The sequence below is a fragment of the Salvelinus fontinalis genome, chromosome 21 (genome assembly GCF_029448725.1).
Source record: "Salvelinus fontinalis isolate EN_2023a chromosome 21, ASM2944872v1, whole genome shotgun sequence".
In the NCBI taxonomy this organism is placed as follows: Eukaryota; Metazoa; Chordata; class Actinopteri; order Salmoniformes; family Salmonidae; genus Salvelinus; species Salvelinus fontinalis.
Genome location: NC_074685.1, coordinates 10,048,129 through 10,075,053, shown reverse-complemented (window position 1 = coordinate 10,075,053; position 26,925 = coordinate 10,048,129). Strand labels below are relative to the sequence as shown.

Here is a 26,925-nt window from a genome sequence, read left to right as displayed (position 1 = left end):
AAAGGCATTTCATTTCTCTCCAGTCGGTTCACGGGGAGCATCTAAACATTAACCGTTGAGGTTTTATTCTAAGAAAAAACTGTGGGTACGAGCTAAAAATAAATTGCAACGATGGAAGAGTCCACTAAACTGGCTGTCAAATGGTTGGAGTTGGTTCCCATGGCAGCATCTGCTCCGCGTGCGCGAGACGCACCACCACATGACTTCATACTGAGGGGGTAAGAAGAGTTTTTTTCGTTTATTTTAACTCATAATTTCATTAACTTTTGAAAAAAAAAAACGTATTTACTATACTTATGTAAGATGTTTTAATTGTGTTGACGAAACAACGGTGGCTATTGAGCCATCCTCTAGGCCCACTGCCAGTATTAAAAAGGACACTCAGTTTAATATTAGACATGTATAGCCTAATCTTACTTACAACTCAAATATGACAAATCATTGCCACGTCATTGGGACCCGTTTCGATCAAGCCACAGCCGACCACGACCAAGGGCACGAAACGGAATAGCTTTATGATATGCTATGAGCATTTATAGGCCTGTCTAAATGAAAATTACCTTTTCGTCGTGGATGTGGCACAACGGGGAGGTTGGAGGGGATGTAGCCTATACTTGAGAAAATGTCTTGAGACATTGGGATATGATAGGCCTTCATGGTATTAATTGAATGCGCTCCCAAGCATTGTGCTAGTCAGCTCATTGCAAAAATATATATTTATTAATGTCTGAGAATGTGGTATGCTACAACATCAATTAGCCTACATTTAACAATCTATTTAGAAAGGTGGCATATTTCAACTAAATGTATCACATTTTATGAGAAAATTCCCACTAGGCACTGGTTGAATCAACGTGATTCCACCTAATGAAATTATGTTGAACCAACCTGAATTAGACGTTGAATTGAGGTCTCTGCCCAGTTAGTTGTCATTTTCCCTGGTAGGCCTAGGCTATCAATAGCTCTGCTAGAAATTGACAACAAAATATGAATGTGGATGATGCTATGTTTAGGACCTGTTACAGGCTACAGTAGTCCAGTATTTTCAAAAGACGCCCAAACCATATTATCTTTATCCAATGCAACTCCAGCTTCTTTCACTCTTGGCCACGGTAGTGCTTGTAATAAATAGCCTACAAATAAATTCAAGTGAATTCTCTGTGTAGTAACGCGGGGAGTCCCCCCTCGACCCGTCGCTGTTGCGAGATACCCAGCTGGCTCGAGCCGGAGGGGGTGCTGCCGCGGGTACCCCCCATGCGCACTTTGACAGTTAGTAGGTTTGTAGGCTACTCACGGAGAGCGAACCTGCATCTGGACTGACAGAGAGATATTACTACAAGGCTATAACACAAGACGACTCACAGGGAAACGCTCACTAGGCTACTAACTAGCACAGCGAGTGGATTTGACCGAGGTTTTCCGTTTTGCTAGACATTTTACATTTTGGACAAGGGAACAGTGCGTTGCTACTTAGCTGCACATGGAATAGTTGTACGTTTAAAAGTGAAAACGAATATCACTTAATTTCACTAAATTACAAGGAGCACATTGGAATTACTATATCAGACTTGTAAGTTGCACGTTTTCAATTCATTTGAGCCCATTACGCACATTAATTATATAGCCAATACGTACGATCCGCTCACTTTTACTTTATCAATGATATAATTTCTATAGGCTAAGCTTGTTATACTTTGACTATTATTAATATTGGTAACTTTTGCATTATGTTGTAGGCTACTGAGAATAAGTTGGTATACGTGTATGTGCGTGCGTGTGTGTATGCGAGTGAGATAGAAAGAAGAGCAAGAGCATCTCTCGCTCAGAGGCAAGTTTGCGGTGTGTGATCTAATGATGAAAGTATTGTAAAACACTGCCGTCTGTTGGCCACTGTAAGAAATGTGTCGCATGTGCCAACTACTTAATTATATAATGATGCATTGACTAGACCAGTGTTGCCCTAGCACTTAACAGCTGATTCAAGTAACCAACTTTGCTAGGGCAAAAAACAAAACGTGCACCCAGGGTAGGCCCCAGGACCGACTTTGGGAAACCCTGGACTAGACCAAGGCAATGAGGGCATGTTCCATCCATTGAGTGTTGGGATAGCTGTTGTTTACTTTGAATACCAAGCTCATTAGCAGCAATAACAATATTTTAATATCTCAACTAGATCAATATTTACCTGAGTTCACAGCCTCGTCTCATAGACTAGATGTAACATAGTAAACGTAAATACTGGACACTCAAATTAGTAAAATATGTTAGATGTGGTAACCCTTTAGCTAACCCTCCCCCTAACCTTCTTAGCTAACCCTTCCCCTAACCTTAACCCTTTAACCTAACTCCTAAATTTAACCCTAACACCTAGCCTAGATTACATTAGCCAACTAGCTAATGTTAGCCACCTAGCTAGATTCGTAACATATCAAATGTTTTGCAAATTCGTAACATATAATACAAAATTGTAATTTGGAACATTTCATATGAAATGGCCGATGGACAGCCACAAATGAATACAGATCACATGAAACGTAATATATCACATTAAATGGAGTGTCTTGAATTTACGTACAGAATAATACGAAATACTCTGAGTCCAGGTTGGAGTTCAGAGGATTTGAGCAATTAACCCATTTATCGGTCCAGGTGAAGCTGTTTGGTTTGGCCAGGTCTGATTTGAGTACTGTGTTCTCGGCTGGGGAGAGTTCTGGTTAGATCGTGCTACGTGTGAACTGAAGATGAACTCAGTGTGAACTGTGTGTGTTTTAGGGCTCCATGCAGTCAGGGAAGATACACAGCATGTCTCAGTCAGAGTCAATGGCATTGGTTTATGATTCTGCCAGTGTCAAATCCCCACCTCATGCACTCTCACAGAACCCCTGGGGTATGACATAATTCTCTTAGGTAATCCATTCAGGAAGATAGAGGTGTGTGCTCTTCATCTTACAACCCACACACTTTATCTGAACATGGAAATGGCAGTGACTTTTGACCTACCTTTATCCTGCCCACCCTTCCCATTTTTATATTTGAGTAATTTAGCAGACACTCATATCCAGAGAGTGCATACATTTTTCATTTATTTTCCCGTGTACTGGTACTGAGAATTTAACCCACAATCCTGGTGTTTTTTGCATATCCCAACTCCGAGTGGGGTCATGGCCAGGGTCTGCTAATATCAACAGCAACCCTGGAGCAATTAGGGTTTAGAGCCTTGCTCAAGGGCACATGGACAGAATTTTCACCATGTCGGCTCGGGGATTCAAACTAGCAACCTTTCGGTTACTGGCCCGATGCTCTAAACCAGGGGTGGGCAACTCCAGTCCGAGGGACTGATTGGTGTCACACTTTTTCTCAATCCCTAGCAAACACAGCTGATTAATCAAACCGCATTCTAAACTGAGGATCATGTTTAGGTGGTTATTGGAGTCAGGTGTGTTAGCTGGAGCTGGGGGAAAACTGTGACACCAATCAGGCCCTCAAGGACTGGAACTGCCCACCCCTGCTCTAAACGCTAGGCTACCTGCCTTACCCTACCATCCCCTCTCTATCTTTCCACAGGGGAGGAACCCTCAGACACAGATGTGGTAGTCTCTTCCCCCACCCAACCCACCGCCCATAACCCCTCCTTGTGCCCGACCTTGGTAACCCCCCGAACAAGCACGTTGTGTTGTAAGCTGATCCCACTGTCTGAAGCCATTAGGGAGATATCCTCCACACAGGGATTCACAGAGCCTCACTCCTCAGACTTACACTTAGACAGATAGACAGCCCCCAGCCACTATCATCGTCTGTCTGTCTTTCTGTCTGTCAGCATGGACCTCTGCCTAGGTGGGGTCACCTGGGGCACAGCAAAGAGAAGGGGGATGGAAGGGTGGCACTGAGATATTGGAGTATGGGGTAAAGGGACATTGTTTTTATGGGTCTTTATTGCCTAAAAGTCTTTCCTATATGGTGCTTTATCACCTGTGGAGGTGAGTGTCATGTTGTGTCTGTTGTGCAGGGAGAGTGAACGCAGGCATTGGCTGCTTGGCTTAATATGTTTCTAATAGAGAGGATAATGTCTGTAGAAATAAATTGTATGAAACAAACAAGGTTGTAGGTTCAATTACGTGTTGATATCATCCACCTATATCTCAACCAGAGGTTGTTACATGTACTATATATTCCCTGTGGGAGTATGACTCCGACTATTGGCAGCAGTAGCCAGTTTCACAACCTTACATTTAACTACAATCTAATCATCGGCAACACAGCTGCTGGCTATGATGTTCTCAAACCACACCAGGCACTTTGTCAGGCAGCAAGGCTGTGATAGCTGCACACCTTAAGGTCTTATTTGATACTTAAAATGTGCACTTTATCTACTCTAAAGATAAGAGCAGACTGGAGCTATGCTGTACTGTACTATTGCTGTGGCGATTTGTCAATGAACCCAAGCTGAGTACGGTTTGCGTGTTTGCTCTCTGGGCATGGAGCCAATAGAGTATCAGAGAGACATTCACGCTGTCAGCCAGGGCTTAGCGGCACCTCCAGCCTAACTCTGTCTATGTCCCAAATGGCACCCTGTTACCTATATAGTGCACTACTTTTGACTAGGGCTCATAGGGCTCTGGTCAAAATTAAAGTATGGGTGACATTTGCAACGCAGACTAACTCTTTGTTCCCTGTCAGGTTAGCCGCTAGCACAAGGCTAAGAGCAACCCCCAAGGGTAACATTAGTGTTATTTTATTGGCTAGAACAAGAACCAAGGCCCTGGCCTATATAGGATCAACTCCAGGTCAGCATTGCATCCCAAATTTTGATTTAGCCTCCAAGATGGCACTACAGTTAACCTGGGTAACATCCCAAATGGCACCCTATTCCCTATATAGTGCACTACATTTGACCTGAGTCCTATGAGCCCTGGTCAAAAGTAGTGCACTATATAGGGAATAGGGTGCCATTTGGGATGTTGCCCAGGTTAACTGTAATGCCATCTTGGAGGCTAAATCAAAATTCAGAGTTAGAGTACCCCCAGCTCTTCTGAAGGTTAACCAAACTCCTGCTATAGTTCTCCACCAATCTAACAGAGTGGAAAGGGAGCTAGGAAGAGATTATGGGACAGAGCTGGAGGTAGACCTATCTTCACTTTATGTTCTCAGAGACGGTTCAGTCCACCCTGGCCTCACGTGATCTGTCTCTTTGCTTGTGTACATACATGCGCGTTATGTGTATGCATGTGTGTGTGTCGTCTTGGTATGGGTATCTGTGTGTGTGTGGTTCAATAGACAATATAACAGAGCTATAATAATGTCCAGGGTTTTAGGGTGGATAAGGGGTTCAGATAAAACCACTAAACCAGCTGTGGGCCTCATCATCCAGACCACCCTGTTGGCTCCATGGCTGTCCCAAATGGCACCCTATTCTCTACATAGGGTTCTGGTCAATAGTAGTGTACTATTTTCCCTGGTCAAAAGTAATGCATTATATAGGAAATAGGGTGGCATTTGGGGGACACCACATGATGCCACCTGTCTCCCTGGGGCCTGGCTGTGGTGGGGAGTGACGGGTAAACAACCCTCTAATGACAGGTCATCATCCAGGGACCGTAGGGGTGCAGTGTCGGAGGAGTCCACAGGATGTTGGTTACCAGGGAACAATAACCCAGCAGAGAGAGCATGGTCAATGTTTACACCCACTCACACACACACACGCACACAACCTACCGCTCCGAGCACCCGACAAACAATCTAGCTCAGACACGCATGAAGCACAAACATTGCTCAAAACATCTTTACAGTCGGTAGCAAACAGTTTTCTGAGCGGAGGAGGTATAGTAACCGCCAACGTGCTAAATCTGGTTACTGCACCCCCTTACTGCTTGCTACCTGTTGTCTGAACTCATTCACTTTTACGACAGCCATGTTTAAAAATCACCCACCAGGGAAGCACAATCAAATCTATTTTAAACAAAACTCATAAAATCGGGGGATCGTTATATAAATAAATGGGTTGATTACGTTAAGCTTTTCAAGATGAAGGGCTCTGCCATTCATACAAAGAGCTGTGGTAGGGAAACTGGAGTCACGTAACAAACGAAAGAGAAAGTACATAGCTATATATTATGAATACAGTGAAAATATGAGGGTTAAAGGGTTAAATATTTTCCCGGTATTTTACAAATGTTTCGTCCCGAGAATAAATCACTTTTCTCCTGGGTAACCCGGTATTTCTCGCCAAAACCAGAAGTGTTATTCAAAAGCATTATAAAGCATATAAATAAACTATGTCTGGATTAGATTAGAGCTTTGATCGAAGATTCAGGCCTGATGCTACCTGAGCCTGATGAACCATATATTAAATACATTTTATGAGCATTTTATGACCCAAAAAAGCCCAAATGATGGCGCTGTTATCCAATGCATATATGATATATGTTACTGCATATTACACATGACAGAAAAACATAAAAGCCTATAGATGTAGTTAGCTATATGCTCTCTTGGGTAAATTAATTAAACTAGCTCCATAGGCTTATTTAATTGAGTATGAACTATATTACTGTGTGGTGCAAATAAATAATAAGTACTGTATTGTATTTTACTGGATTATATGACTGGAATTACACACAATGTTCAATCCATGATAAAGCAGGGAGAGAACATGCGATTCTGGTGTAGCACATGCGGCCTAAAAACTTACAAGTATAAGCTAGCAAATGGATTTTAGTTTTGAAACATAAGGCCTATTTGTATAATTAGTAGGCTGACACATACATACCTTTCAGAACATTTCCCCAAATGTTATTAGCCTACTTCCTCTTTCTCTCTCTGTTGTCGCTTTATTCCTTCCTCGCTTTCAACAGTTAAATTAAATAAGTTTTGTTGTCCTTTATCTCCATCATTCTAATGACATCTTTGAATAATATTAGACTAGAATTAGATGCAGAAGGCTTTCTCTTCACGAACATTGAATGGTTATGGGTCTGAATAAATAACTGCTATAGCCTACCACCATCGCGTGTTCACTCTTCTTTCAAACTACACATGAGTTGTTCTGTTGGTTGCTGTATTTAACATTCAACAAACAAGAGCTTCCGTCCCTCTTCGAATAGTCTATTGGTATAAGAAATTATGTTCAGCAAGCTATTCTAGTCTAGCTTTTCCTGCATGGAACTCCAAGAGCTAAGGAACCTTATTTAAGGAGAGAGATGATGAGATGATAGGTCTACATGCATTGTGAACTATGCTCCATACTGAGATGGGCTGTCTATCCCCACCCTGAGCGTTGATGATTCATCATGCAGAGGCCATAGAATAAGGCTGTAACCTAACAAAATGTGGAAAAAGTTAAGGAGTCTGAATACTTTCCGAAGGCACTGTATAATTTAATAGTTCACTTTTCACGCCATGCTGTTCATATAAATAATTTATTATAATTTGCTGGTTTGTCATCGTTATTTATCCCGGGAAAAGGAAGTGGTTTTGGGCAGTAAATCTCGGTAACCGGGTTCCCGCCATTCAACCCTAGTGTAAATGTTGAACGAGTCATTTGCTGTCAAGTTAAATGAATGTCAGTGCTGGTATGTTAATCACTGGCACATTTCTTATTATACAGAGCGAGTCGTACTGTTTGTCTGAGTCTCTGACTTTAACTCTCTCTCTTTCTGTGCGTGTCCACCTCTACCCCATTCCATTACAACATTATAGGCCAGAATTCAATCCGATCGTCCCTTTTTGGCTATGCACCATTTAAAGGTGATGTTACCGCAGTCGCAGAGATGGCATTCAAATTAAACGCTGCAGATGTTGGCTCAATCAGAAATGTCAACCGCGCAACAACGTGGATCTTCCGGATTGAATCCTGGCCTTATTTTAGTAACAGAGCTACACTCTCCACTGCAGATTCAACCTCGTCATAGTATTAAAACAGTATGTACATCATCTGTTTTAACTTAATGTATTACATAACCCATTGATCTTTATGTTACACTATCACTCCAGAACTTGATTTGAGGTTCAAAGTCAAGCAGTAAGTATGTAATTTGTCAGCGTGCTCAAGCCTACCTGCCCTTTAAAGTGAATTGTTTATGACCAAGGTGTGGTAGATGGGGGTTGGAGACTGGGCTCTGACACTATTTAATGTACTCTATTAGGACCATTCACAACAGCTCTTCATCTAATGGTCTAATGCTGTCAGGCTAGCTCTGGGTGAAGCTCTAGTGGAGAGTAGGCGTGTTAACCCCAGTGTCCTGGCAAAATTACCAATCATACCATCATGGCCACCTAATCATCCTCAGCTACCAATTGGCTCATTCATCCCCCCTCCTCTCACCTGTAACTAGTCCCTAGGTCGTTCTTGTAACTAAGATTGTGTTCTCAGTCAACTTACATGGTGAAATGAGGTATAAAAATAAGAGGGGAGGGAGAGGGGGACGAGGAGGGTGATTTGAGTGTTCTCACTGACATGACACAGCTGACAGTATGACAGACTCATTCTGACGAATGAATGCTATCTTAAGTGGCCCATATTCTGCTACAGAGATGTTTTCTGGAATGTTGTGGGAACTGATATGTGGAGTGTTGTTAGGAGATGGATTCTGTTTGAGTGTTTATAAATGGGGGTAACACTTAAGCCTTCCACATCAGCAATGAGAGTGGAGAAGTAAGCTAGTACTGTCTCTGATGTGAGAACTCAGTGAACTTCTTTCTATCATGGTTTCTCTAAAAGGTTAGATGTTGATATGACTGACTGGGATTCAAACCCGGATCTTCTGTGCATCACAAGTGGACTGAAAACGTCAAGTGGAAATGCATGAAAAGAGTAAACAGAAGTTACTCTTCACTTTCTGAACCCTAACCTCTATGTTTGTCCCTCTCTGTGTGTACCTACAGGTAGTTGGCATCCTCCTCCTAGAAGTCTAAAACAAGGGGCTCTAACATCAGAGAGAGAGAGAGACACAGCCACAGCCCTTCTCCCCTTCCCCTCATCCTCCTTTCTTCTCCCATTGGACAGAGAGAGAGAGCGAGTGAAAGTGAGAAAGAAGAGGGAGACATGTACCAAACACTCCTCCTCTCCTCCTCGCTCTTCATCCTCCATGTGACGGCCACTCCACAGTTCCACGGTCACCACGGGTAACAGCTCCCTCATTCCATTTCCTGTGTTTGTTATTGGCCATCACCCATTATTGGTCCCTGGGATAGCTCGGTTACATGGGCCTCTAGCTTCAGTTACACACCAATCATTTACAGAGTTAACTTGGGGGCTATATATTTAGAATGGTTATTTGCTCCACTTGGCATTCTCACCCTGAGTAAATGTATACTGATTGTCCAAATAACAGTTAAACATTTACGACGGTGACATGTTGTATTAGACCTATGTCAACTCTAAGGAGATGCAGGTTCTTTGAGATCTCAGTTGATTTGGCCAAATTAGAAAACCAACTACAACCCTTACAAAAGATCAAAGGGTGATGAAAGGTTCGAGGTGACTCGACTCAAGACAGGTTCAGTGGCGATAACATTGGCCAGTCAGCATCAATTACATGTCAGTTAACTGCCACTGACACAGAGACCTCGAGGTCACGTTATCAACTGAGGGTTAAAATGCTTGACGGACTGATTAGTTCTCAGACTGGTTAAGAGAGACCACCACAGCAGGTTTTAAACCCAGTCTCAAATTGTCCCCTGACACAGTACATTCTATATGTGAATGCTTCAGAGGTAATCGAGCGTAAGTGGTGTAATTTCACATTTTAAACCATTACGATTCCTGTCAGTAATTTCACTTCCAACATTAAGTAAATTGTTAATTTGATGTTAAAGAATTATGATTATGTTGAATTTCATGACTTTGAGTGTAGCTAGCTGTTAAACCTAACACAGTGAAAGACTGATGACAGCAGAGACAGTCCTAATTTAATATAATATATGCCATTTAGCAGATGCTTTTAACAGTCAAGCATGCATTACTTTTTTACATATGGGGGGTCCCAGGAATCAGACCCACAGTTCTCATATGTTCCAAAGAATACCTCACTAGTCTCTACCTGTGTGAGTGATCTCACCTGTGTGTTCCTACGTGTGTGTTGCAGGAGGAGGGTGTGTGGCAGAGATATTCATCACAGCAGTGTCATCATGACGACAGAGTCATTCGTCCAGCCCATTCACAAACCCTACATCACCCTGTGTCAGGGGCACCGCCTCTGTAGCACCTACAAGTAAGTGACACAGCCATGACTCTCATGACCACTACTGTTGCAATCACTGTCAATATCGCTATCGCTGTCAATATTGCTGTCAATATCTCTATCGCTGTCACTTTCAATACCGCTGTCAATATCGGCATCGCTGTCAATATCGCTGTCGATATCTCTATCGTTATCAATATCTCGATCGCTGTCAATATCGCTATCGTTGTCAATCTCTTTCGCTATCACTGTCAATATCGCTAACAATATCACTATCACTGTTAATATTGCTATCACTGTCAATATCACATCAATATCTCTATCGCTGTCAATATTGCTATCACTGTCAATATCGCTATCAATATCAATATCGCTATCGTTGTCAATATCTCTCACTATCAATATCACTGTCAATATCGCTATCACTGTCAATATCGCTAACAATATCACTATCACTGTTAATATTGCTATCACTGTCAATATCTCTATCTCTATCACTGTCATTATCTCTATCGCTGTCATTATCTCTGTCGCTGTCATTATCTCTGTCGCTGTCAATATCTCTATCGCTGTCAATATCTCGATCGATGTCAATATCGCTATCGTTGTCTATCTCTTTCACTATCACTGTCAATATCGATATCGCTGTCAATATCGCTAACAATATCACTATCGCTGTCAATATCGCTAACAATATCACTATCACTGTTAATATTGCTATCCCTGTCAATATCGCTGTCATTATCTCTATCGCTGTCATTATCTCTATCACTGTCAATATCGCTATCAATATCTCTATCGCTATCAATATCTCTATCGCTATCAATATCTCTATCGCTGTCAATATCGTTATCAATATCGCTGTCAATATCGCTATCGCTGTCAATATCGATATCACTGTCAATATCTCTATCAATGTCACTATTGCTATCACTGTCGATATCGCTATTGCTGTCAATATCGCGAACAATATCACTATCACTGTTAATATTGCTATCACTGTCAATATCTCTATCGCTGTCATTATCTCATTCACTATCACTGTCATTATCTCTATCACTGTCAATATCTCTATCGCTGTCAATATCGCTATTGCTGTTAATATCGCTAACTATCACTATCAATATCACATCAATCTCTATCACTATCGCTGTCATTATCTCTATCGCTGTCAATATCACTGTCATTATCTCTATCGCTGTCAATATCTATCGCTATCAATATCTCAATCGCTGTCAATATCGTTGTCAATATCACTGTCAATATCTCGATCGCTGTCAATATCGCTATCATTGTCAATATCTCTTTCACTATCACTGTCAATATCGCTATCACTGTCACTATCACTGTCGATATTGCTATTGCTGTCAATATCGCTGTCAATATCACTATCACTGTTAATATTGCTATCCCTGTCATATCTCTATCGCTGTCATTATCTCTATCGCTGTCAATATCACTGTCATTATCTCTATCACTGTCAATATCTCTATCGCTATCAATATCTCGATCGCTGTCAATATCGTTGTCAATATCTTTCACTATCACTGTCAATATCGCTGTCAATATCACTATCGCTATTGCTGTCAATATCGCTAACAATATCACTATCACTGTCAATATCCCTGTCATTATCTATATCCCTGTCATTATCTCTATCACTGTCAATATCACTGTCATATCTATTGCTGTCAATATTTCTATCGTTATCAATATCGCTGTCAATATCGCTATCACTATCAATATCTCGTTTGCTGTCAATATCGCTATCGTTGTCAATATCGCTATCGCTGTCAATATCACTGTCAATATCTCTATCGATGTCACTATCGCTATCACTGTCGATATTGCTATTGCTGTCAATATCACTATCACTGTTAATATTGCTATCACTATCGCTGTCATTATCTCTATCAATATCTCTATCGCTATCTCTAGCTGTCAATATTTCTATCGCTGTCAATATCTCTATCGTTATCAATATCACTATCACTGTCAATATTACTATCATTGTCAATTTCTCTGTCGCTATCACTGTCAATATCTCTATCACTGTCAATATTTCTCACTGTCAATATCGCTACCAATACCTCTATCACGATCATTGTCAATATCGCTATCAATGTTAATATCTCTATCGCTATCACTGTCGATATCGCTGTCAATATCGCTATCAACGTCAATATCACTACCAATATCTCTATCGCTGTCAGTATCTCTATTGCTATCACTGTCAATATTGCCATCGCTGTCGATAATGCTATCTCTATCACTATCGCTGTCAATATCTCTACCGCTATCAACATTGCTATCACTGTCCATATCTCTATCACTGTCAATATTGCTGTCAATATCTCTGTCGCTTTCAATATCTCAATCAATTTCACTATCACTGTCAATATCTATCGCTATCATTGTTAATATCTCTCACTATCACTGTCAATATCGCTATCACTGCAAACTCACTGGGCGCACACTGGTTGAATCAACGTTGTTTCTACATGACGCTGAACCAACGTGGAATAGACATTAAATTGATGTCTGTGCCCAGTGGGAACATCCCACCTAATCTTATCATAATACCATGTACAGTAGAGGTGTGCCGAGTAGTCGGACAAAACGAGTATCGTCAAAGAATATGGGCAATTTTCTGGATACGATTATGATCTGAGTATTTCTTTAAATGATCCGTGATCGGGGAAAAATTTAATGTTTGGGTGCCAGAAGGCATCTTTCTCATGTCAGTCAATCAGATGAGGTGCTACATAGTCTAAATAATTCAACTGGCTAGTTTGCCTGTCTGTAAAGAGAAGGGCAGGCTATACGTTGATTCTGCTGCTCTAATTGGATCAATTTCACTTCTCTGTTTCGGTCTAATCAGTCATATTCCTGCTGCCCAATGTTCCCTCTAAGCTGCACACGTGCACGGCTGTGCACCTCCTCCAGGACTGCCGCCCAGAAGAAATTAGAGGTCGACCGATTATGATTTTTCAACACCGATACCGATTATTGGAGGACCAAAAAGCCGATTTTTATTTTATTTATATATATATATATATATATATATATATATATATATATATTTGTAATAATGTCAATTACAACAATACTAAATGAACAATAAACACTTTTATTTTAACTTGAAATAATACATCAAAATCAATTTAGTCTCAAATAAATAATGAACCATGTTCAATTTGGTTTAAATAATGTAAAAACAAAATGTTGGAGAAGAAAGTAAAAGTGCAATATTTGCCATGTAAAAAGGCTAACGTTTAAGTTTCTTGCTCAGAACATGAGAACATATGAAAGCTGGTGGTTCCTTTTAACATGAGTCTTCAATATTCCCAGGTAAGAAGTTTTAGGTTGTGGTTATTATAGGACTATTTCTCTCTATGCCGTTTGTATTTCATATACCTTGGACTATTGGATGTTCTAATGTGTACTTTAGTATTGCTAGCCTAATCTCGGGAGTTGATAGGCTTGAAGTCATACAGTGGGGCAAAAAAGTATTTAGTCAGCCACCAATTGTGCAAGTTCTCCCACTTAAAAAAGATGAGAGGCCTGTAATTTTCATCATAGGTACACTTCAACTATGACAGACAAAATGAGGGGGAAAAAATCCAGAAAATCACATTATAGGATTTTTAATTAATTAATTTGCAAATTATAGTGGAAAATAAGTATTTGGTCACCTACAAACAAGCAAGATTTCTGTCTCTCACAGACCTGTAACTTCTTCTTTAAGAGGCTCCTCTGTCCTCCACTCGTTACCTGTATTAATGGCACCTGTTTGAACTTGTTATCAGTATAAAAGACACCTGTCCACAACCTCAAACAGTCACACTCCAAACTCCACTATGGCCAAGACCAAAGAGCTGTCAAAGGACACCAGAAACAAAATTGTAGACCTGCACCAGGCTGGGAAGACTGAATCTGCAATAGGTAAGCAGCTTGGTTTGAAGAAATCAATTGTGGGAGCAATTATTAGGAAATGGAAGACATACAAGACCACTGATAATCTCCCTCGATCTGGGGCTCCACGCAAGATCCACGCATCTGGGGCTCTCACCCCATGGGGTCAAAATGATCACAAGAACGGTGAGCAAAAATCCCAGAACCACACGGGGGGACCTAGTGAATGACCTGCAGAGAGCTGGGACCAAAGTAACAAAGCTTACCATCAGTAACACTATGCCGCCAGGGACTCAAATCCTGCAGTGCCAGACGTGTCCCCCTGCTTAAGCCAGTAGATGTCCAGGTCCGTCTGAAGTTTGCTGGAGAGCATTTGGATGATCCAGAAGAAGATTGGGAGAATGTCAGATGAAACCAAAATAGAACTTTTCGGTAAAAACTCAACTCGTCGTGTTTGGAGGACAAAGAATGCTGAGTTGCATCCAAAGAACACCATACCTACTGTGAAGTATGGGGGTGGAAACATCATGCTTTGGGGCTGTTTTTCTGCAAAGGGACCAGGACGACTGATCCGTGTAAAGGAAAGAATGAATGGGGCCATGTATCATGAGATTTTGAGTGAAAACCTCCTTCCATCAGCAAGGGCATTGAAGATGAAACGAGGCTGAGTCTTTCAGCATGACAATGATCCCAAACACACCGCCCGGGCAACGAAGGAGTGGCTTAGTAACAATCATTTCAAGGTCCTGGAGTGGCCTAGCCAGTCTCCAGATCTCAACCCCATAGAAAATCTTTGGAGGGAGTTGAAAGTCTGTGTTGCCCAGCAACAGCCCCAAAACATCACTGCTCTAGAGGAGATCTGCATGGAGAAATGGGCCAAAATACCAGCAACAGTGTGTGAAGACTTACAGAAAACGTTTGACCTCTGTCATTGCCAACAAAGGGTATATAACAAAGTATTGAGTAACTTTTGTTATTGACCAAATACTTATTTTCCACCATAATTTGCAAATAAATTAATTAAAAATCCTACAATGTGATTTTCTGGATTTTTGTTTCTCATTTTGTCTGTCATAGTTGAAGTGTACCTATGATGAAAATTACAGGCCTCTCATCTTTTTAAGTGGGAGAACTTGCACAATTGGTGGCTGACTAAATACTTTTTTTGCCCCACTGTAAACAGTGCAATGCTTGAAGCATTGCGAAGAGCTGCTGGCAAACACAGGAAAGTGCTGTTTGAATGAACGCTTACGAGCCTGTTGCTGCCTACCACCGCTCAGTCAGACTGCTCTATCAAATCATAGACTTAATTATAATATAATAACACACAGAAATACGAGCCTTAGGTCATTAATATGGTCAAATCCGGAAACTATCATTTCGAAAACAAAACGTTTATTCTTTCAATGAAATTCGGAACCGTTAAGTATTTCATCTAACGGGTGGCATCCATAAGTCTAAATATTGCTGTTACATTGCACAACCTTCAATGTTTTGTCATAATTCTGTAAAATTCTGGCAAATTAGTTTGCAACGAGCAAACTTTAAAAAGTCAGTCAGGTAAAAAGCTTATGTCTTAATTAGTGTTGTATTTTGAGATTGCCTATTAGTATATTCAAGTCTGAGGGGTAGTCTACATTGTCTAATTCTCTGTATGGTAATTATAAAACATTGTATATTGTAAAGTGGTTTCTTGCATTATAGACAATACAATGCAATTTACAGTCACCTATTTGGCCCATAGTGTTACAGACCAAGTAAAAAATTATTAACTAATGTCAAGCCCTGCATAATGTAAAAACGTTTTTATAAGTCTCATGCAATGTAAGCCTGCATTGAACACTACGTACAGGCTACTGTAGACTATATCATAGAAATCAAAAGCTATTTCCACGTGAAAATAGCTTATTGGCTACTGTCTAAAACTGTAAGGGTACAGCCTCACTGTTCACCTTAAACTCGCATTCAAGTTTCCGGTCACAAGAACAAAAATTTGCTCAGTGCCCCAAAAAATGAGAGGGAACATTGCTGCTGCCTCTTGTTAGCCTGCAACTATGATGAATCAAATGGCAAGGATGTTTGCTATCAAGCTATCAATGTGCATAATATCTAAAAAGAAGGGAAAGTTTGGGAACAAAGATTCTGATTGATAGCAAACTGCCCGCTACAAGTTGAGGACACAGAGCCCTCCACGGCTCCTCATCTGCAGCTTGTTTGGTGTGGAAACGTGCAGGGAGGGAGCTATTTTGCCAACATCTACTTAGGCATATTAAAACATTACATTTTTTTCCCGATCACGAGTATCATCCGATCCAACTATCAACTGTCTATTTACAGATACGATTATGGCCATGTCAGCACACCCATAATACCATGCTAATGACACCACAAGGTCCATATATTACTGCCTAAACAGGACATAATTTATTAACGACACAAGCAGGGACCTTCATCCTGTCTGTTTCCAGCTGTACCATATTTAATATATGCCATTTAGCAGACTTAAGTCATGCGACTTAGTCATGCGTACATTTTTTTGTTTTTGGGAATCGAACCCACCATCCTGGCATTGCGAGAGCCATGCTCTACCAACTGAGCTACAGAGGACCACATATTTAGCATTGTCTATACAGTCTGACCTCAGCCAACCTCATGTAATACATTCATCTCTGACACAGAAGATGTTAAGGTGAGTTTATACAATGTTCTACAATGTTTATTTGTTAGCTGGGCTACACTCTAAAGAAGGTAGACAGCTCCTGATATGTTTTGACAGACCTCCAGCAGAAGACCTGCCGCTGTCCTCGCCACCGATGTCCTATCTACCACTGTCCTCGCCACCGCTGTCCCCTCTGTTGTCTCGCTTTCTCTGTTCATCTCTCTCTACCCCCCCCCCCCCCCCCCCCCACCTCCATGTCTCTCTGGCTCACTCCCTCTTTCTCCCCCCCTCTCTCTAGGTCTCTCTTTCATATCATACACAGAAGTGGGTCATGGCGGTACATATTTTGGTGGAATATAAATATCAAGCAATTTGTAACTACGGGAAATGAACAGCCAGCCCACAGAGACCACTGCTGTGTTTATCTTGGACAACCTCTCCCTCTGTGCTTACGCACTCTTTCATTCTTTCCCTCCATCTCTCACTCTCGCTCTCTCTCTCCGCGGCAGACTGCTCCCAGCCGACAACTATAATTATAAACTTTTCTTCCCACCATGAGACTGATGTTATTGATTAATTTGTGAGACATCTTTCGTGAGGCTATTTTTCTCTTTCCTGCTCTCTTTCCCTTTTTCTCTCTCACTGAGGACAATGCCAGGAAACATTTCAGCAGATTTCAGTGAAACAGCAGAACCCAGAACTGGCTTGGTGTCAACCTCACCCCCTGCCATCCTTTCCACATCCTCCCCCTCTTGTCACACACACTTGGTAACCATTGGTCCATGGTCCAGCCTAATATACCTGTGTGGAGAAAACTCTAGGAGCTCTGCACGCACACAGTGTTTCTCAGAATCATTACTCAAACCTATTTAAGTGGCTCTGTGTGGGCAGGAAAGACCTTGTCTGACCTAGCTGTAACTTTCTGTTGTGTGTTTCTCCAGGACAGTGTACAGGGTGGCGTACCGTCAGGTGACCAGAGCAGTGCCAGTCTCACACTCTTACCCAGAATGCTGCCCGGGTTGGCGACGACTCCACTCACACAACTGTAACCAAGGTAATAGGGGTTTACACTCTCCTAGCATCCCGTATGTGTGCATGTTCATTTTTGATTATTTCTCTCTGTTCTCTCCAGCGGTGTGTGGCCAGTCCTGTGTGAACGGAGGAACATGTTTAAGACCCAACCACTGCGCCTGTCCTCTGGGATGGATGGGTCGCCACTGCCAAACAGGTACACACACACAGTATTGTACAGCTAACCTAGTGGATAGCTGTACAATTCAGTCCCATTCAAAATCCTATTTTCCCTAACCTGTACTCTTACCTTTATGTTAACCCAAAAACCTAACCTTAAACCTAACCCTAGCTCCTAACCCTTAACGTAATTCTAACCCTAACAATATCAGTGACACCCAGTTTCTCCTCCCTCTCTCTGTCAGATGTGGATGAGTGCAGTGAGCAGCAGCCCTGTTCTCATCAGTGTGTGAACATGGCAGGCAGCTACCACTGTGTGTGTAGAGAGGGCTACAGGCTGGCAGGAGACACACACTCCTGTGAGAACCTTCCTCCTCCTCCTGCCTCTTCCACCCACCCCAGTCAAGAAGCAGCAAACGATCACAGACCCCCCTCCAGTGATACAAGTACACCTCCACCATTATCCTTATCCGCAGACATGATAATCAATCGTGTGTGTGCGTGTGCATGGGTGCTATGTATGTGTGTGGGTGCAAGCGTGTGTGTGCACGTACATGTGTGCTATGTATGTGTGTGTGTGTGTGTGTGTGTGTGTGTGTGTGTGTGTGTGTGTGTGTGTGTGTGTGTGTGTGTGTGTGTGTACGTGTGTTTCAGCAAAGCCTCCAATGGGAGTGAAGAAGAGGACAGACAAGACCACAGCCAGGCTCTTGGTCCATTATTACTTTTGGTACGCGCTATGCCAAACTCTACTCGTACCGTGAGTAATAATGCACTGAGACTGGTACAGACTGCAAAGTGGACCGCATGCAGTCAATAACCAACAAGGTGTGGTGGTGTATGTTATGACCAGATGGACCACACTGATAACCAGTATAAACAACGATTGATAGACCAACTGCGGTCAGCAACCAACAGTTTGTGGTCATGTACAGTATGGTATGACCTGATGAACCATGCTGATAACCACTGTTTAAACATCAGCTGGCTGTTTGATGTAGACCAGGGATGGGCAGCTTTGATGGGGGTGGGGGCCACAATAAATCGTAACTCATGATGAGGGGCCGCAGTGGCTCGTGGGTCACATTCCATACCCACACATGCAGTCAGAGCCAGCCCCTGGCTTTTGGGGCCAGCTGCTCTAAGCTAAATGTTGTTCTACTATTCTAACTATTTTTATTTCACCTTTATTTAACCAGGTAGGCAAGTTGAGAACAAATTCTCATTTACAATTGCGACCTGGCCAAGATAAAGCAAAGCAGTTCGACACATACAGCAACACAGAGTTACACATGGAGTAAAACAAACATACAGTCAATAATACAGTAGGAAAAAAAGTATATACAATGTGAGCAAATGAGGTGAGGTAAAGGCAAAAAAAAGGCCATGGTGGCAAAGTAAATACAATATAGCAAGTAAAACACTGGAATGGTAGATTTGCAGTGGAAGAATGTGCAAAGTAGAGATAGAAATAATGAGGTGCAAAGGAGCAAAATAAATAAATAAATACAGTAGGGGGAGAGGTAGTAGTTTGGGCTAAATTATAGATGGGCTATGTACAGGTGCAGTAATCTGTGAGCTGCTCTGATAGCTGGTGCTTAAAGCTAGTGAGGGAGATAAGTGTTTCCAGTTTCAGAGATTTTTGTAGTTCGTTCCAGTCATTGGCAGCAGAGAACTGGAAGGAGAGGCGGCCAAAGGAAGAATTGGTTTTGGGGGTGACCAGAGAGATATACCTGCTGGAGCGCGTGCTACAGGTGGGTGCTGCTATGGTGACCAGCGAGCTGAGATAAGGGGGGACTTTACCTAGCAGAGACTTGTAGATGACCTGGAGCCAGTGGGTTTGGCAACGAGTATGAAGCGCGGGCCAGCAAACGAGTGTGTACAGGTCGCAGTGGTGGGTAGTATATGGGGCTTTGGTGACAAAACGGATGGCACTGTGATAGACTGCATCCAATTTATTGAGAAGGGTATTGGAGGCTATTTTGTAAATGACATCGCCGAAGTCGAGGATCGGTAGGATGGTCAGTTTTACGAGGGTATGTTTGGCAGCATGAGTGAAGGATGCTTTGTTGTGAAATAGGAAGCCAATTCTAGATTTAACTTTGGATTGGAGATGTTTGATGTGAGTCTGGAAGGAGAGTTTACAGTCTAACCAGACACCTAGGTATTTGTAGTTGTCCACATATTCTAAGTCAGAACCGTCCAGAGTAGTGATGCTGGATGGGCCGGCAGGTGCAGGCAGCATTCGGTTGAAGAGCATGCATTTAGTTTTACTTAAGAGCAATTGGAGGCCACGGAAGGAGAGTTGTATGGCATTGAAGCTCGTCTGGAGGGTTGTTAACAGTGTCCAAAGAAGGGCCAGAAGTATACAAAATGGTGTCGTCTGCGTAGAGGTGGATCAGAGACTCACCAGCAGCAAGAGCGACATCATTGATGTATAGAGAAGAGAGTCGGTCCAAGAATTTAACCCTGTGGCACCCCCATAGAGACTGCCAGAGGCCCGGACAACAGGCCCTCCGATTTGACACGCTGAACTCTATCAGAGAAGTAGTTGGTGAACCAGGCGAGGCAATCATTTGAGAAACCAAGGCTATCGAGTCTGCCGATGAGGATGTGGTGATTGACAGAGTCGAAAGCCTTGGCCAGGTCAATGAATACGGCTGCACAGTATTGTTTCTTATCGATGGCGGTTAGGATATCGTTTAGGACCTTGAGCGTGGCTGAGGTGCACCCATGACCAGCTCTGAAACCAGATTGCATAGCGGAGAAGGTATGGTGGGATTCGAAATAGTCTGTAATCTGTTTGTTGACTTAGCTTTCGAAGACCTTAGAAAGGGAGGGTAGGATAGATATAGGTCTGTAGCAGTTTGGGTCAAGAGTGTCCCCCCCTTTGAAGAGGGGTCTGACCGCAGCTGCTCTCCAATCTTTGGGAATCTCAGACGACACAAAAGAGAGGTTGAATAGGCTAGTAATACCGGTTGCAACAATTTCGGCAGATAATTTTAGAAAGAAAGGGTCCAGATTGTCTAGCCCGGCTGATTTGTAGGGGTCCAGATTTTGCAGCTCTTTCAGAACATCAGCTGACTGGATTTGGGAGAAGGAGAAATGGGGAAGGCTTGGGCGAGTTGCTGTGGGCGGTGCAGTGCTGTTGACCGGGGTAGCCAGGTGGAAAGCATGGCCAGTCGTAGAAAAATGCTTATTGAAATTCTCAATTATAGTGGATTTGTCGGTGGTGACAGTGTTTCCTAGCCTCAGTGCAGTGGGCAGCTGGGAGGAGGTGCTCTTATTCTCCATGGACTTTACAGTGTCCCAGAACTTTTTTGAGTTTGTGTTGCAGGAAGCAAATTTCTGCTTGAAAAAGCTAGCCTTGGCTTTTCTAACTGCCTGTGTATATTGGTTTCTAGCTTCCCTGAAAAGTTGCATATCACAGGTGGGGGGCAGTTGCCCATCCCTGATGTAGACCTTTCTTCCCCATCTTTAATATAGGAAAACTTCCTACCATTCCAAAACGTTTCTTTAGTATCCAGTGAAACATCCTCCTCTCCCACACTTTCACACACTCAAGCTGTTCTCTAAACTGCTGCATATCACTGAAGAAAAGGAAAAAAACAGCTCCCATAGATGTGCTGTGTTGGGTGTAACTTAGCAACAGGCTAAAATAACCTCCCCTGTCTAGAAGTGGCTGGATGGAGCCCAAAGAAATTCCCATTTCTCTCAGACTGTGTTAGCCAGTAAACTGTAGTACGATGAGCACACAGTACAGTACTGTACACACAAAAAAACAAATAATTTCCTCTAACATAATAATTTCCTCTACCTTATGTCTGTCTGTCTAGATAGAGATATACAGGATAGATTGTCTTACACACTAAAATACACAAAGAGAGAAAAACAGCAGTAAAAAAACATGACAGATTGTACTTGGTGAAGGTGACACAGGAGGAATATGTGCAGGCTCAGTATAGTTCTGTTCTCCTGGCCAACAAAGTGCAAGGCCAGCAGGCTGCTGCAGTATTAACATCAGCAGCAGTATTGTCTTGGTTAATGGCCCTGTTATATCCAGGCTGAGGTATGATGTTGATGAAGATCACCAAGAGAATAAATGCCCTGCTCAGACCTTAACAGCTCTCGTCTGAATCCCTCCATCTTTTTTCTTCCTTCTCGGTCTCTCTTCTTGGCCGGAACTTGCGTTCTCATTCCAGTTTCATCAACTTCATCTGCTGGGGGTCGCCCCTCCCACCCCCTCCTCCCTTTCGACTCTTGTCCCAATAGTCCACATCTGGGAGAGATTGAGCTGTTCTCAGCCTTAGCTCCGTGGCTGACCGGGGGAGACGTGGGGTTTGTACCCAGCTCTGAGCCCATAGATCTGGGGACCTGTCATGGTGAGCAGGGGGACACTTGGTGGCTGGTTGGGACTCAGGCCAACTTAGTTCACCCCTCCTTGTCTTGTAACTGATACAGGACAACATGTTTAGCTATGATGGACTGTGTGTCTTATTCATAGTGCCCTCTCTTCCAGTTACATGGTGTGTGTCATTTCCCCATATCCTCGGCCCCTTTTGCAGTCTTAAGTTATGGATTTTTTACCGGCTTCACCCCTAGCACTGAATTCCCCAGCCAGCTTGTGGTTCTGTGGTTTTCTTCCCATTTGTTTCATAGCTCTGAGACTGAGGCCCCCTGTCTGCATATGAATCACTCTGGAGCAGGATCGGAGTAAGATGCTGAAGTCATTATCTTACTCCAAGACATGTCACAAGTCTAAGCTTTAGATAGAATTGGAAGGATTAACCGCACTCTCTCCCACCCGTTCCACTCTAAAAATTGTCAAAGACTCCAGCCACCCTAGTCGTGGACTGTTCTCTCTGCTACCGCACGGCAAGTCTAGATCCAAAAGGCTTCTTAACAGCTTCTACCCCCAAGCCATAAGACTCCTGAACAGCTAATCAAATGGCTACCCTGACCCCTCTTTTATGCTGTTGCTACTCTCCGTTTATAATCTATGCATAGTCACTTTAAGTCTACCTACATGTACATATTACCTCGACAAACCAGTGCCCCCGCACATTGACTCTGTACCGGTACCCCCTGTATATAGCCTCGCTATTGTTATTTTACTGCTGCTGTTTAATTATTTTTTACTTTATTTTCAATTTTTTACTTATCTATTTTTTTACCTAACACTTTTTTTTCTTAACTTCTTAAATCATTGTTGGTTAAGGGCTTGTAAGTAAGCATTTCACTGTAAGGTCTACTACACCTGTTGTATTCGATGCATAACATTTGATTTGATCTGTCCCCAAATCTTTGTAAACTAACCCTACTGTCATATTCAGTAGGGTTCACTGTAGCAAAATGTTTTGCAACAGAAAATAAAAATCTGTGTTCTTATTGAAGCTGGTCAGGTAGTACCTCATAGTTTTCAAAAAGTTTTCTCCCTATACACAACCCCATTGTGCAGATCGAGGGTGTCTTAAATACTGGTGATCCACAGTGTGATTGTGTGTGTTGTCTACAGGTGGAGGGTATGGGCTGACTGAGAACGTCACAGAGGAGGTCCAGAGCCTGAAGAACAGAGTAGAGATGCTGGAGCAGGTACAACTGCACCCCCTGTTCCCTACCATCACATGCATACACAGCTTTGTTTTGGGGAATTTTCAGGACTTTCTGGGGAGTAAAAATGTATTCCCATTCAAAATTCTATTTTCCCTAACCCCAAACATAACCTTAACCTCAAACACTAAACCTAACCTTTAAGCCAAAAATAGCATTTTAACAAATTCAGGACATTTAAAAAATATATACACTGCTCAAAAAAATTAAGGGAACACTTAAACAACACAATGTAACTCCAAGTCAATCACACTTCTGTGAAATCAAACTGTCCACTTAGGAAGCAACACTGATTGACAATACATTTCACATGCTGTTGTGCAAATGGAATAGACAAAAGGTGGAAATTATAGGCAATTAGCAAGACACCCCCAAAAAAGGAGTGATTCTGCAGGTGGTGACCACAGACCACTTCTCAGTTCCTATGCTTCCTGGCTGATGTTTTGGTCACTTTTGAATGCTGGCGGTGCTCTCACTCTAGTGGTAGCATGAGACGGAGTCTACAACCCACACAAGTGGCTCAAGTAGTGCAGTTCACCAGGATGGTACATCAATGCGAGCTGTGGCAAAAAGGTTTGCTGTGTCTGTCAGCGTAGTGTCCAGAGCATGGAGGCGCTACCAGGAGACAGGCCAGTACATCAGGAGACGTGGAGGAGGCCGTAGGAGGGCAACAACCCAGCAGCAGAACCACTACCTCCGCCTTTGTGCAAGGAGGTGCACTGCCAGCGCCCTGCAAAATGACCTCCAGCAGGCCACAAATGTGCATGTGTCTGCTCAAACGGTCAGAAACAGACTCCATGAGGGTGGTATGAGGGCCCGACGTCCACAGGTGGTGCAGGACGTTTGGCATTTGCCAGAGAACACCAAAATTGGCAAATTCGCCACTGGCGCCCTGTGCTCTTCACAGATGAAAGCAGGTTCACACTGAGCACATGAGCAAATGTGACAGACGTGACAGAGTCTGGAGACGCCGTGGAGAATGTTCTGCTGCCTGCAACATCCTCCAGCATGACCGGTTTGGGGATGGGTCAGTCATGTTGTGGGGTGGCATTTCTTTGTGGGGCCGCACAGCCCTCCATGTGCTCGCCAAAGGTAGCCTGACTGCCATTAGGTACCGAGATGAGATCCTCAGACCCCTTGTGAGACCATATGCTGACATATGCACATTTGTGGCCTGCTGGAAGGCATTTTGCAGGGCTCTGGCAGTGCACCTCCTTGCACAAAGGCGGAGGTAGCGGTCCTGCTGCTGGGTTGTTGCCCTCCTACGGCCTCCTCCACGTCTCCTGATGTACTGGCCTGTCTCCTGGTAGCGCCTCCATGCTCTGGACACTACGCTGACAGACACAGCAAACCTTTTTGCCACAGCTCGCATTGATGTGCCATCCTGGATGAACTGCACTACCTGAGCCACTTGTGTGGGTTGTAGACTCCGTCTCATGCTACCACTAGAGTGAGAGCACCGCCAGCATTCAAAAGTGACCAAAACATCAGCCAGGCAGCATAGGAACTGAGAAGTGGTCTGTGGTCACCACCTGCAGAATCACTCCTTTTTTGGGGGTGTCTTGCTAATTGCCTATAATTTCCACCTTTTGCCTATTCCATTTGCACAACAGCATGTGAAATTTATTGTCAATCAGTGTTGCTTCCTAAGTGGACAGTTTGATTTCACCGAAGTGTGATTGACTTGGAGTTACATTGTGTTGTTTAAGTGTTCCCTTAATTTTTTTGAGCAGTGTATATATATTTTCCTACCTTGTCAGAACATTCTAGTGACTTGTCAGGAGATTGTGGTCCTGATAAAGTAGGAAAACGTGTACACACACATTCACACGCTCTCTCAAACAGGCGTACATTCCCTCTCCCTCCCTATCCTTGTAAAGTCCCCCTTAAACCCTTACCAGTACCCCTCTAGCATCTCCCACCCACTCTGAGCCAGCGCCAGGCAGACACACATTAGACTGTTACGCTGGTGTATTATCAAATACCACTCAAGATGTAATCATGAACTTTGTTAACCAACAGAACACACGCACTCACAAAACCCAGCATCCTTTGAAATGCCAGACTGTCATAGTGACCTTTTAAACGTCTTTTTAGTTTTTTTTTGTCATGTCGTTAATGCTCGGTGGATTACAGTAAAAGGGAATGAAGAGATGCAGGCAGCTGAAGTGGGAGGATCCGTATAATATAGCAGTACTTTCACATTACAGCAACCGCTGTGATGGCGAGACGGATTGTGTTGGGATTTGTTGCCAATAGGAAAATAAATGAGTTGATTTCTCTGTATTGCTGTCATCCTCTCTGTTGTTGTGTTACTCACATACACTAAACCACTTCATCTTATCTCCTTGCCACTGCCCTTCTCTCCCTCTTCCCTTCTTTCTCCTCTCTCCTGCCTCCCTCTTCTCTCCCCATCTCCTCTCTCCTTCCCTTTTCACCTCTCCAGAAGCTCCAGTTGGTCCTGGCCCCTTTCACCAGTCTGTTCCCCATGTCGCTGGACGAGGGCGTGTCTGAGAGAACCAGCTTCCTGTCCCACTCCTTCCAGCAGCTGGATCGCATCGACTCGCTCAGCGAACAGGTCGGCTTCCTCGAGGAACGCCTCGGAACCTGTGAGTGGATAAAGACAAAGTTTAAAATGTTTTTTTTCATTGTACTCCTCTTGTTGGACAGTACAAAGTGGCCATATAATGGCTTGAAGTGGATGTGAAGTGATTTGGTTGACTATGGATAGTAACATTGATTTGTCCTTTGTTGCTAAAGGTTCCTGCCAAGAGAATTAGAAACAACAGGACTGGGTCACCCTCACCAACCAGATATCTCCACACAAGTCTGAGTCCACAACAATAACAGTAGGAATGAATGCCCCAGCCCAGCGATATGGGAGGATGAGGAAGAACATAGGCCTATTCAGTGTTTGTGTATTCCTGTTTCTATACCAGCCCAAAGGCTAACTCGAACACTAGCTCTATGATGGGCAACCCTGTCATGTGCTATATGTCAGTGACACATACAACCCATTTACGCGTCTCTTTCCTTCACTCCCAACAGCATAATTTCATGTTATTGCTGTATTACGGAGACATAGAAGAGCATATAGCATCACCACCTGTGACGGTTACAGGGGCCTCATTCTCCCATTAGCACATTACCTGAGAGTCAAAGTTCAAACTGCCAATTTCACTCTGAAGTATCTGGTTTCCATGTTTTAGGTTCGCATCAGTCCACTGTCAGAGCCCCAATGGTGGGGTTCGCATGGACATCTGTATTTATGTATTTAAGTTAGAATTCCTTGTGCTTATTTCATAGAGCTACAATAGACAGATTTTTTTTACCTTGTTTTGTAACCTTTTGTAATAAAATTGATTAAATCAAAAA

General features: G+C 43.0%; 1 protein-coding gene across 3 annotated transcripts; it reads left to right on the top strand.

The window, feature by feature from the left end:
* Window positions 1-3: 3 nt before the first annotated feature.
* LOC129818136 (epidermal growth factor-like protein 7) lies at window positions 4-26,925 on the top strand. Of its 3 annotated transcripts, XM_055873766.1 has the most exons (9): window positions 5-218; window positions 8,881-9,120; window positions 10,083-10,208; window positions 17,694-17,806; window positions 17,885-17,980; window positions 18,189-18,389; window positions 23,456-23,532; window positions 25,997-26,159; window positions 26,311-26,925. In XM_055873766.1, the coding sequence occupies exons 2-9, from the start codon at window positions 9,041-9,043 to the stop codon at window positions 26,328-26,330; spliced, it is 876 nt and encodes a 291-aa protein (XP_055729741.1). In that variant the 5' UTR covers window positions 5-218; window positions 8,881-9,040; the 3' UTR covers window positions 26,331-26,925. The 3 variants fall into 3 exon arrangements, with proteins under 3 accessions (XP_055729739.1, XP_055729741.1, XP_055729740.1); XM_055873764.1 differs by having other exon boundaries at window positions 4-218; window positions 17,694-17,980; XM_055873765.1 differs by lacking the exon at window positions 5-218 and adding an exon at window positions 1,282-1,570 and having other exon boundaries at window positions 17,694-17,980.